This window comes from Mytilus californianus, unplaced genomic scaffold, assembly GCF_021869535.1.
Source record: "Mytilus californianus isolate M0D057914Y unplaced genomic scaffold, xbMytCali1.0.p SCAF_11, whole genome shotgun sequence".
NCBI lineage: Eukaryota > Metazoa > Mollusca > Bivalvia > Mytilida > Mytilidae > Mytilus > Mytilus californianus.
Genome location: NW_026262593.1, coordinates 48,107,999 through 48,121,553, shown reverse-complemented (window position 1 = coordinate 48,121,553; position 13,555 = coordinate 48,107,999). Strand labels below are relative to the sequence as shown.

General features: G+C 32.2%; 1 protein-coding gene across 1 annotated transcript in view; it reads right to left on the bottom strand.

The window, feature by feature from the left end:
- LOC127720223 (caspase-2-like) overlaps nt 1–8,282 on the bottom strand; it is a 66,065-nt gene extending 57,783 nt beyond the window's left edge. Inside the window, exon 1 of the mRNA XM_052226704.1 lies at nt 8,196–8,282. Coding sequence (XP_052082664.1) covers nt 8,196–8,213 — 18 coding nt within the window. The 5' untranslated portion in view covers nt 8,214–8,282. The remainder of the gene's footprint in view (nt 1–8,195) is intronic.
- Nucleotides 8,283–13,555: the final 5,273 nt, after the last annotated feature.

Sequence of the window (13,555 nt, the reverse complement as noted above, 5' to 3'; positions counted from 1 at the left end):
CAAGAAGCTATTGAACCAATGGTTCCAAGTGGTAAAGCTAAAACCATCCCTTCAAAATTTTTACGGACGCCATTACGAAATGGTTGACAGTTATGGATACCTGTGTCACAGGTTACCACGAATATGATCCAATTGTCGTTAACACAATCCCGTCCTTTTTTCTGTGATTTTGACTTCACAAAATGAGACTCATCACCGAATTTGTACTTACCATCAGATAATTACGGCTGCCAATAGTAGAGCAGGATTGTCTTACACCCCGGATCACCTCTGTGTTTTGTGGGTTTAGTGTTGCTTAGCATTGTTGTCAATTTTTGTTCGACTAATGTGTTTTAAACGTCCACTTGGTATCTTCCGCCCCTTTTTACAGTTACTGAAATCTAACCTCATTTTATCGTTTCATTGTATTTATTTACAAACACCTGTTCAACAAGAAGTCAGCAAATATTGAGGTACAAGTCGCATATATTAATCTATGTAGATGAAACGCGCGTCTGACATACCAAACTATAAGCCTGCTATCTTTGATGAGTTTTGACCATGAAAAAAGATTAAAATGCGGAAGGATGTCCTAAATTATTACACGCTATCATCCTGCATTCACAATAAAATCAAGGTGTAAAATAGATACATCCAAATTGACAAACGCTTTCATACACCTACAATATAATATTTAGTTATAATAGTACAATGCTAAAAATGGACAAAAAAATTAAACTATTCAACTCAAATTATCTACTGACTGGCTTTTAACAAGAAAAAAATTCAATAGTCGTTGCGTATGAGGGTCTTTGCGAATATATATAATCAATACATGAGTGCATGTTGGTACTTCAGTTAAACGACTTGTCTAACTGATAAAATTTCTTATCAGTTATCATAATGTTAATTCGATAAGATATTTTATTTTTCACACAATAGTATGATGATGATAATTAGTTGATAGGACTTGTATAAGTTTAGAAATTATAAAAAATAAAATGTTAATTAGCAATTTGAATAAAACAATATATATATCTTGAATACTTCATAATACTTCACTTTTCGGATTGCCGAATTCTATAAAATTCATAAGGAAGCCATTCTAGCAAGATGTTTTGTGTTTTGTACCTGAAACGACACTATATAATCACATGTGCACAATTTAATCAACATACCGTAGATTGATTTCAATTCTAGAAGTAACTGCTTGTTTTTTGGGAAGTATATGCTGTGCAGGTAAATACTATTTCAGTGCTTAGATATTATTTGCATAAGAGAGAAACGAAAGATACCAGAGGGATAGTCAAACTCATAGATCGAAAACAAACTGACAACGCCATGACCAAAAATAAAAAGACAAACAGACAAATAATAGTACAGATGACACAACATAGAAAACCAAAGACTAAGCAACACGAACCCCACCAAAAACTGGGGGTGATCTCAGGTGCTCCGGAAGGGTAAGCAGATCCTGCTCCACATGTGGCACCCGTCGTGTTGCTTATGTTATTACAAATCCGGTAAATAGTCTAATTCAGTAAGTCACATTCGTGAAAGGGGAGGGTATTTTAGTTACGACATAAGGAACATATCCGATATCATCTGTGAAACGGTTATTCCATAACGGTCAACCAACTCGTGATGGCGTCCGTAAGATTTACGAAGGGATGACTTCAACTTCACCATTTGCATCTTGTACACCAGAGAAAATTGTGAAAATGAAGGTTAGTTGTCTTTTAAAATACCTAGTTATCACAGTTTGTTTTTGATTAACATTATTTATAAAGATCAGCAGCAATTTATGCATTTGAAATGTATGACTGTCACGGGGCTGGAGCACTTCTTTTAGGCAAATCTTTGTTTAAAATTACATGCATGATCGAGACGCTGAAGGAAGGCACATGTCATTGACTTGAAAAAGGAATAACTTCTTATGGAAACATTTAATCTTGTTAAATAGTAAGTCAAAATTACACACTAAAGACATTGTTATGTTATTATCATTCCAGTCTACAGGAATAGCTTATAATAAAGGGAAATAACACTCTCCGTACGAGTATAATTTGATACTAGTGTTGTAAACCAATATTTGACTATTAATTAGCAGCTGGTCATTGAAATATGCAAATAAACAGACACACATATTTTGAGAAAAGTATAATTAATATATTAAATGCACAGTAGCAAATCACAAGATATTGTCTTTTCTCGGTGAAAAAGGGGGAGGGTCAAACCTTTTAAAAACAAGGTGCTTCACCTATTTAGCTAATAAGCTATTACCGATTATAATAAAAGGTTAAACTGAAGGTTGTGAAGTCATCAGGGAGAGCATCTCTCTTTTATTGTGATAAAAACTTTGAAGAATTTGATTTTTTCTCTCTCAATAGTAGTTTGTATTTAAATGAAATGAAAAAACAACCTGAGGCAATTATTTGTCTTATTTCAGTTTCAGACATATCATTCCAGTTTAAACCTGAGACGGCAAATTAGAGGTTTTATAAAGTTATGAATCACTGGTAAGCATTTTGTTTTATTAGGCAAGCTTTAAATTGTTTATTTATGGTATTTATGCAATTCAAATTAAAGTCAGAATGTTGAAAATATGCTGATATGAAAACTGTTGCTATGGTCTTGATATTTAATAAAAATGCTTAGTTACTGATCTTTTCGACTCGACATTTTGAGTTAAACCATAAGGCAACTGTTCGTTATGTAGCACTGCAAACTGTGCTTAGCATTATTTTAATCAGTCGCTATTAAATGACATCATAAAACGTGTGATGTTATAATGTTTACTTAAAAACCTGATGTGCATCTCTCACTGATAAAGGGTTTGAAATGAAATACATATAAAAAACCTTTTTTTTAAATAGAATTATGTAAAAGGACAAGTTTTTAAAATTTGCACTTCATTGTGCTAAAATTATATGATAAATATAACATTCACAGCAGTTTAGAGTGGTTTCTAAGGTTGAAATAACAGATTTCAAGTGGTAAAAAATATTCAGAATGTTTTAAGGGTTTTTGATAAAATCTACATTTTTGCATAGTTTCTCAGTCAAAATGCACTTTAAGACATCGGACAATTTTATTAAATGCTTTAACAGGGTCTGTTTATTGTAATTGAAGGTTATCCTCAGATGTCTTATCCATATTTTGACTTGTAAAGGTATACTGGAAGAAATCAATTATACTTACACATTGTATTCATAATTGATAAATATACTGATAAAACGGTCATTGCCTTATAGTGCTGAAACAACTTTATTTTCTTTCAGAAATGGACAAAAATACATAGATTTATTTAGAAAGTCATACCGATGAAGATGACACAAGAATATTTGGAAAAATCAGAACTATGGATTTCAATATGGGTCAATATCCCTAATGCGCCTCAAATTGAGGAACACAAAAGTTGTGCATAAACAAAAAATCTCTGTATATTTATATTGGACATGTTTCTATTTTGAACAAGTGACTGAGCTAAACCATTTATGTTGATTTGAAAAGTAGAGGACCATAGAATAAATGTGTAAAAACTATGCAGTTATTAAATGTATGCAAAGTATTAAATTTTCAAAGAACTTATTGTGTAAAAAAAAGTTTTTTTTTACCACCAGGAGCCGCATCACGAAAGGATTTTCGGGGTGTGCTAATTTACGGAAAAATGAATCACACTTTGTACCCCGAAAATTTAACCACATATGTGAAAATGTCTCAGCTTCGAAATGAGCCATCATGCATATCCAAATTTACGATATGGACTGTGCTACAGAGGAAGACGTTACCATTACCGCCTATGTAAAATCAATTACCTATATTGCCCCATTTATGTATATTTATATGTGAATAAAAATCCAAAACCAATTGGTAAAATGTTATTTTATACGAATAACTGTAATATGCCTTTGTCATCGTCGTGGAAGTTAAGCATATAGCCAAGTAGTCATCACTTTAGTGTTGATGTGAACTATCATTCAATTTGATACATGCATCTTCAGTAAATTTACTGTTTATTAAATGAATATCATACTCTATCAATGTATGAGTCCGAAGAGCCTATCTGGATTTATCTTTCATCAGGTACGCTCGAGACCAAAAATTTTACAAGGATGTTTATGTGCTGAAACACGTGAAGAGCTATTATATCCAATGCATTTACGGTCTACTTTGCCTTAAGAAAGTATAACCTTAGTTTCCTAATAATTTCTAAAATTATCAACGGAGAATTTGAAAAAAAAGATATTTAATAAATAATGACAGTCCCGAATCACTACTTATCAGGTGGGTCAATATCCCTAATACGCATCAAATAGAGGAACTCAAACTATAAATAGAAATGAAAAAACCTGTATGCAATGAAATTGGACATGATGTTATTTTTAGTAATTGACTGAGTTTAACCATTTGTGCTTTTTTGAAGAGCAGAACACTGTACAATAAAGATGTAAAAACTTTGCAGTTATCAAATGTTTGTTCAGAACTGAATTTTTTCCAGAGAATTCAACTGTATGAAAATAAGGACTTTTCACTTGCTGATGCGGCATCACGTGGGTCCTTTCAGGGTTTCTAAATTTTTGAAACATTTTAATCTCACTTTGTTCCCCAAAATTTTTACCACGTGTGTGAAAATGTCTAAGCTTGGAAACAAGCCATCACACATATCCAAGTTTACGATATGGACAGAGGAATTGATTAAAATGATACCATTGTCGCCTATGGAAAATGAATTGCCCAACTTGACACAGGTAATACCTTCTGGGACTTATATATCACAAACAGCAGTATCGATCCAATGCATTTTTCATAACAACAAGGTGTTTCTACCCCCAGACACTGACTCAAGCTTTGTTTGGATTTTTTTGTCATTACTCTCCAACTTCGAATTTGATTTATCTGGCGTTAAAGTTATAAGCCTTTTGCTAAGTTCTACGTCATTTCGTTTCTGGTGGAGAGTTGTATCATTGGAAATCAAACCATATCTTCTTATTTTTATATTGACTTCCTGGTTTGTTGCTAGTTCTGTGTGAATGCAGGAGAATGTACTCCCGTGCCATTAGTGTTTGCCCTTATATTTCACAGTTAGGGATTTTTGCTTGTAAGAGAACTGTTTACGTTTTCTTTTATGTTTATGTTTTATTTCTTTATATCAATTACCGTGTATTATCCTTGCTCCCTGTTATTGTTTAACAAAAAATTCCTATAACACTATGTATTTACCCTGTGTTAATTATATGTCTGTTATGTTGTACTTATGTCTCTTTGTCGGGCTGTTTAGTATAGTTTTTATGAGAATTTTCGACTGCTCTATCTATTGTTTTATATATATTGTAATTGTAATCCTTATTCGATGTTTTGATTTTCTGCCTCATTTACTTTTCTCAATACCCTTTAAATAATCAGGTTTTGAAGAAATTGAAAGAAACTAAATATACCACGACTTCACCTCGTTTCCTCAAATATGACATACCGAATCGAAGGGTGCAACATGTGAAGCAGGATATGTTACTATTCCAGAACACCTTATCATAAGATAACCCTGGTTAAGGGCCAACACAATTTCAACTCCTAAACATTTACTTCGACTCATCGTAGGAGTTATTGCACTGTAATGACGATTTTATTTATTTTTTCTATAATAGCAAAAACTTTAGTAGAAAGTTAGAAGATACAGCAAGAATGATCAAGATCAAAAGATCTAAAATTAGTCAAAATACCAACATTTACAACTTAACGGAATTATTGCGCTCAAATAGCAATTTATATCCATGTTTGCGGTTTTGGTATTTTCTGGAAAACTATATGAGAGAGAACCTAAACACAACAAAAACGACAAGTCTGATAACATATTCAAATAGGTGAACATTGTCAAATTGTCGTAGCCATAATCCCATCCTCTTTTCCAATGGTACCTATTGTGCAGTCATACAGGTGGATCTTTGTGTGTACTCATATGAAGCAAAATTCATACAAAACCTTCTAAAACACAAAAGGTAAATCAACTAGTCCAGTTATTTTTTCAGTAAATGCTCGCATCTCATATATCCCAGTAAACTTAACATTGAGAATACTATAAAAGCTACAACGACTGCTTATCACTGAATTTGTATGTGCCATGATCAACACAGCCACGCTTCTCAGTGTCCCTTTCAAAGCCCTTGGATCACTTTTGTTTGTTTTTGTGGTTTTCGCTGTTGCCAATATTTCGTTTTGTGTGTGTATTTCATAGAATGTTAAATGATAATAATAAAAAAAGCCAATATAACACAGTTATATGAATAATTCAAGGTGTAGGTACTTGGTGAGGTTTTATTCTAAATGAAACAACATCACAACAACACAGAATAACATGATAAAGAGATTAGTGGTCAACATATGACTTCAACGGTAGACAGATGGATATACAGAATGTTTGCTACTCTATTAATGTCAATAAAACTTTAGTAAAACCGTACAATTTAAGATTTGTTTTATGTTGTATACTTAATGGAGCAAATGCGTTTTATCTATCTTTCGAATAAAGAAAACGATAAAGTATCAATCAGTTTAGACCTTGAATTTCTATCTTAATAAATTTCGTGAAAATCAATCTATGAAAAGATAAAACGTTGATAAAAGCATAAAATGCATTTCCTGCCCCTGCGACAATTTGATAAAACATCTTTTATATAAGTAGTATTTTGCTAGGGAAAGAAAAAATTGAATACACTCCAATTTTTAAGATTCCAACATTTTGTATTGAAACTGGAAATTAAGGGACACAAATCATATTTGTTATACTTTGGAATCATTTATTTTCATGGGTACCAATTTTCGTGGATTGAGGAAAACTTACACTTTCGTGGATATTTAATTTCGTGGTTTTGCCTAAGTCTGTATACAAGTCATTGGAAAATTTGTCATTAGTGGTTCACCTGTGCCCACGAAATCCACGAAAATTGGTATACAAAGAAAAATAATGAATCTAAGTAAGTCAAAAGAAAATTTAATTAACAAGTGGTTCAAAAAATCAATTGGGGAATTTTCTTCAACTGAAAAACCATTCAATTGTAAGATTCAATTCTTTAATTTCTCTGCTATTTTACCTTATTTTCTCTGTTTCTTGTTAATATTTATATATACATTACCGTGTTCCCGTTGTACTTGTGGATCATATCTATTTTTATATGCAACACTATATAACATGTTCTTTTGTACCTTAATTTGAAAAAAATATTTGCTGATCACGTAAGACAAGTTTCAAGCCTTTTCAACTGATTTGAACAGTTCATTCTTATGTTGTGCTGTTATACCACTGTCCCAGGTTAGTGGGGAGGTTGAGCACTCTCAAACATGTTTAACACCGCCACATTGTAAATGTGAGTTTTCCAAGCTGGGAGCCCGTAAATCACTAGTTGTCGATGGTCCCAGTCTATATTTGTTTTTCGATTATTGTTTTGTACATAAATGACGCTGTTGGTTTTCTCATTTGAATTGTTTTACATTTTGTGGTGGTATTGGGGCCTCTTATAGCTTACTATACCTTATAGATGTGATCATTGTTGAAGGACGTACAGTGACCTAAAGTTGCTTACAGCTTCATTTGAGCTCTGGTGGATAGTTGTCTCATTGGCAATCATACCATTATGGTATATCTTCTTATTTTATAGTCTATGTTAGTCTCTATTTTTTTACATTGTAGAGATAAATTAAGGTATGACTATACCTGATGAGAACTCCCAAAAAGTCCAATAAAACATTTCTATTAAGTTCTTTTGACAACTTTCATGTGTTTATTTTCTTCCTTATGTTGCTAGCCTACATGGATTTTCAATTAAAATTAATTTGACCTACATTTGTTACTACCAACCCTGATATATCAAACTGCAACATGAAAAAGATGAAATAATCTATGTTGTTTTTCTTTCCCTTTGAATAAACAAATTCTACAACTGTCCTTCTAAATATATCTTTTGGCATGCAACACAAATATCTTTTTGTAACTAAAATAAATATACAGGATATTAAAAACTTGAAAACATGAACACAGCTATACAGACATGATGTGAAACACTGATTCAGGTGCAGATACTGGATTTGAAGTTAGGGTCTTGAATCTAACAAAAATGCAGAGCAGAGGGAAGCCAAAAATTTTGAAAATTTTCCATTGTTAAGGGGAGTGTAGTGTCACTGTGTGCCCCTTAAATTCGCCCGTGATAAATAAATGTCATTACCTGTATAGTTCTAACCATGCGCTGGTTAAATATTTTCCTTGCTATCAACTGTGTAAATAGACCATCAGACACATTGAGATTCTCTACCAATTCTACCTTCTTCCTGATCAATAACTCTTTGTGTTTAGGATCCATTTGGTTCTCTATCAGCAAAATCAAAACATTGTGTAGTAAGATGGAAGACTTGAAATCTGTATGTTAAATTAGATGTAAAATAAAAATAAATACATTTGTAAATAATAGAACATAGAGGTCATGAAAGTCAACTTTCCAAACCTATAAAGTGACAGATTTGCAGTCGAAACTTTTTTTCAGAACTTTTTCTTTGATAAATAATTTAACTCAAAAACAGTTTAAATATTGATGTTTATAAAATTATTATCATGAACATGATAAATATATATATTCAAGCTAAGTTTAGGAATTTAATGTTGGTGATATGTTAAATAAATGGGGAATGTGTCCATGGGACACAGATAATGCCCCCGCTTGCATATAACGTTATAAAGGGATATAACTCAAGAACTGTAAAAGTGACACTACCCAAATTTGTACTTGTTCTGAGTTTTGTGGTAATAAGCATTGTGCATAAGTAACATAACATTTGGTTGAGGCAAACTAAAGTTAGAGTTATGCCCCTTTTTTTTATTTTTGGGGCCCTTTATAGCTTGCTGTGTGGTGTGAGACAAACCTCCGTGTTGAAGGCCGTACTTTGACCTATAATAGTTTACTTTTATGAATTGTGACTTGGATGGAGAGTTGTCTCATTGGCACTCATTCCACATCTTCTTATATCTAATAAGAGAACAGAAACAAATATTTCAGGATTTTTTTCATTTATAAAGGGGCATAACTCTAAAACGGTAAAAGTAACGCCACCAAAATTTAAACTTGATCTGTGTTTTGTGGTAATAAGCATTGTGTATAAGTTTCATAACATTTGGTTGAGGCAAACTAAAGTTAGAGAACGGAAACCAATTTTGGGACGTACGTACGTACAGACAGACAAGGGTAACACTTAATGCCCCCTCGGCTACTGTGGGGGCATAACAATCTTCTTTCTCCTCTAAAATCATGAAAATGGGGGGCTTAATCTTCCTGCATGTTCTGTCAATGACAAATCTTCAGATGAAAATTTCTAATTTTTTGAAAAATTATGGTGAGATTTTCATTGACACCTGAAGAATAAATACCTACATAAAGATATACAAAAATATATTATTATTAGGCAAGGAATATAAACATACACTGTAATCATTTAATTATTTCATGCCTCCTGGCAAAAACATATGGTAGTAATTTTCAACTTGCAGTAAGGTTCGAGTTTTAGCTCAATGTTGATGACCTTACTGTGACTTTGGAATGATGAACAATAAAGTCACTTTTCATTAGCATTTATTATGTGGCTGACTGTAGAGATTTTGTGTCCTGAATTAATACACCAACTCCTTTCTGTTTCATTTAGGTGGTCACCAAAGGTAGATACAATAACTTTTGAAAAATATTTTACACAGACTACATGTACATGTAAATACGGCTCAATTTATATCATGTATACCATACTGAAGAACTTTAAGAGGTTTTGCAGGCCCAGGTTCTCCCCAGTATTGTTCTATTACATTTGTACAATCATGCTGATCGATATGGCTTGTATCAAGGTCAAAGCTTTAAACGTTCCCAAAATGGATCTGTAACCATCGTTAGCGGTCAGATATAATACTTGAGTTTTTGAAATTTCAACAAATTCTTAAAGGAAAATATGTTTACTTTTCAGTAAACACCTGATGAACATATAATAAATTAAGGCTATATAAATAATAAATAAATTGTATATTGGATGAATGATTCTAGACGCCCATATTATACAAGAACAATGTTAATTACGAAATGTATTAACCACATAAGATTAGCGGCAGCATTAGGGTTAAAAGCGACTTTGAACATGTTTGACATTTATCACGTTGTAGTATTGTTGTTGTTCCAAATGTATAAAACGACATGTCACAATGTATGTGTGCGAAACAAATTAAATATTTGATCCAATATATGAAAACAAATGACACAGCTAGATGTCTATACTACAGGTTGGGCACAAGTCAGGAAAAGTTGGGTATTCTCTGTTTTCAGCTGGGAACACCCCAGATTTCTGGTGTTAAAAATCAAAGAGCTTAAAAGCTCTGAGGGAAAAGACGGCAAATGTTTCTATTTTTTTTTTGTATCTTTTGATAGTCTTCATACAAAGAATGAGCAAAAACATGTAGAAAGATTGATAATATTGAATATAATTTCATTTCCTTAGCCAAGAATTCATCATAGAATCAATTTGGACCAATAAAGAGATTGGCACCTTCTAATTCAAAACATTTCATTAAAGTTGAAAGTTAATTATCTAAAATTCAATTAAATTCTATCATTTAATAGCTACAACAATATATATATATTTTTATTGTATACCACAAAATTGCAAGCTAGGGCATTTCTCCATTTTTTATGATAGGGCTCTACATGCTCTAAGATTTTAAATTTTTTCTCGATAAAGTGAGGACTGAAAAGTCTATTCAGTTTTAAATTTCCATTTAAATATGTTTAAACTACAAAAAGCCATTTGAAAATTTTATATTTTTTTTTACCATTACAATGATTATGTTGGTACATAAAATTTTGTTTTAATGGAAAACTACTTATCATATAATAAATATCACATTTTAAGTGTTCAGATACAGAAACTTTTCTTAAGGTGGATAATCACTCATCAATTTGAGGTGCTCCTGTATTGGAGGAGAGATTCTCAATACAGTTACAGAAAAGAATGAAAACTGACGTTTCTCTCCCAAATCCCATGTATCCCCATTGTTTACCATGAAAGTGGACCTACAAATCAAAGTATTGCATGTTTGAATCATCTACAGCAAACATAATTATGTTTTTAAATAAACAAATACCGATTTCTAAATCATACACGATTTCTGTGAATGATTTTAATAATGAGGAAAGGATATCCCTGCTTCTACCTAGTGTGGAATTCCAACCATGACGTCACTAGGTTGGATATATTTAGAATATTTCGTAATACTAATTTTTCCAGATTGTAAAAGAAACGTAAATAATGTTAAGGAGAGCTCAAGATACGATAATTTCACGAGATACAGACGGCAAATGTGTAAAAAAGTGTTTAAAGTCAATCTGTTCATTTGTGTGTCTCCTTCTCATCAATTCAGTATGAAATTTTGAGGTGTTTTCCCCAACTATAAAATCAAAATGAGTGACGTGAGGGGCTTGGAAGTCTGGCCAGCCACATAGGGAATTGACGGCTTGAAGCCGTCTTTCCCAAAAAAACAGTTTACATGGACTTCCTTTCTCTGTTTCAATTTATGGCATGAAATTTACAAAAGGGCACATTTTAACTGCATCAGTACGACAGTAGTATTTGTAAATATTTAAGTATTTCAAGAACAACAAAACATGAATAAGTGAAGTCTTGTTTTTTCTAGAACTCAAAAACATACAAATCTTTTGTTTTGGAATCAATTGACCAAGCTGCATGCTCCAGGTGTTACTGACCATAACTGAATTATGTTCACTTCTTTTGAAAATTTCTATTCATTGAATTAAAATGCCCAAGTGATTAACTTATCTTTTTGTCATCTCATAATTGATGATCAAGGTATGAATTGGTGAACAAAGGAATTGTTTTGTTGTGAGTTAAGCATCACATTACACTTGAAATTAGTTTGATTTTTGAACTAATGAAAACACTTGCTAACACAAAACATTGTTATCACATGTAGAAGGTGCCATTTTGAAGATTTCATACATGTACCATAAATTGAATAGGTAAAAAGAAGTCCCTGTATACTGGGGTTTTTTAACACCAGAAAACTGGGGTGTACCCTGAAAACAGGGAATAAACCACTTTTCCTAACTTGAGCCCAACCTGTACTAGCCTTATAGTAGTCCAAATAATTATGACATCTTGAAAGGCTATTTTATTTTTTTGATTTGACGCCTTACTGCGACGTCATAAAGCTGAAGCCATGTTTTTTGGTTGAATTTTGCTCTCAACTTTGAGACCCAATTTAGCCATAAAATTCTGATTGATGGCTAGAAATCTTTGCATATATACAAATGCTTACCTTTTATAAGTTTGTTAGTGCAAATATCCCAATAATTTCCCAAAGAAATGATAAAATAAGTTACAATTCCATTCGCGGCGGATGATTATCTATTGCTTTTTTAAAAACGTTTAGCTGATTTCACTTTAGGAGTATGAAATAAATTTTTGCACCAAACTCGGTAAAATAAAATTGAAGAGACCCGGATCGTTAGTTTTATATTATCTGGAAATTCAGGTCTGTCAAATTTTACCGAGTATGGTGCAAACATTTATTTCATACTCCTAAAGTCAAGCGTCCTGAGTAGAAATCAGCTAAATGTTTTAATAAAGCAGCAAATTATCTCTCAAAGTCCAACTGAAAAAATGAGTCCAGTGTTATCACGTCGCAGTAAGGCTTCAAAGCAAAAAAATAAAATAACCTTTCAAGACATCATAATTATTTGGACTAGCCTTATAGGTACAAACACATTTGATTTTACTTTGACTTACCTAATGACAACTTTAACACTAACTTTTGAAATACATATAATTTTATTGTCTGTGATATTAAAAAAATGAGTAAAAGAAGAAATTCCGTCCTCTGGGTGAACACACTTTTTTTATTTAGGTCCATGGTATATATGGCGCCATTGGAAAGCTCTTCAGGTTTAAATTTTTCTCTCGAGATATGAAACTGAAAGTGAAAGAACCTTGATAATGGAAGGAAATACATTCTTACATTAAGCTTATTAAAGCTGTTTTTGGGAATAAATCTATATAGCGATTATCTTGTTCCAACACCAAGGAATTTAAAATTTCTGTACATGTTCACACAACTTCGTTTTCCAAATTAAAGGGAAATTACTCTCCGTAAATATAAGATCAAAACAAGTTCGGTTGTATTATATCCGGAAAGAAAAATTTTTTTTTTTAGACTTCTACACTATCAGTTTGATAGATCATATTTCCAGAACTTCGTAACCTATCACAATCACCTTGAATATTTCATTGCGATATATTCGGCACCTTTTACTTTAGTGTTAGGGTTCATTCATGGTTGTGGTGAGGGTAAGGCGATGTTTGAGGATCTTTGAGGTTAGGGTAAGGTTTTCATAGTAGGGTTTGAACTTGTTAGGGTAAGGTATAAATTAGGTTAATGTTTATGGTCAAGGATAGTTTAGAATATCTCTATATGGGTTAGGACCCCAAAGTAATAGAAGGAACCATATTGTTCAAAGAAACCTGAAAAAAACAATTGTTAAGATAG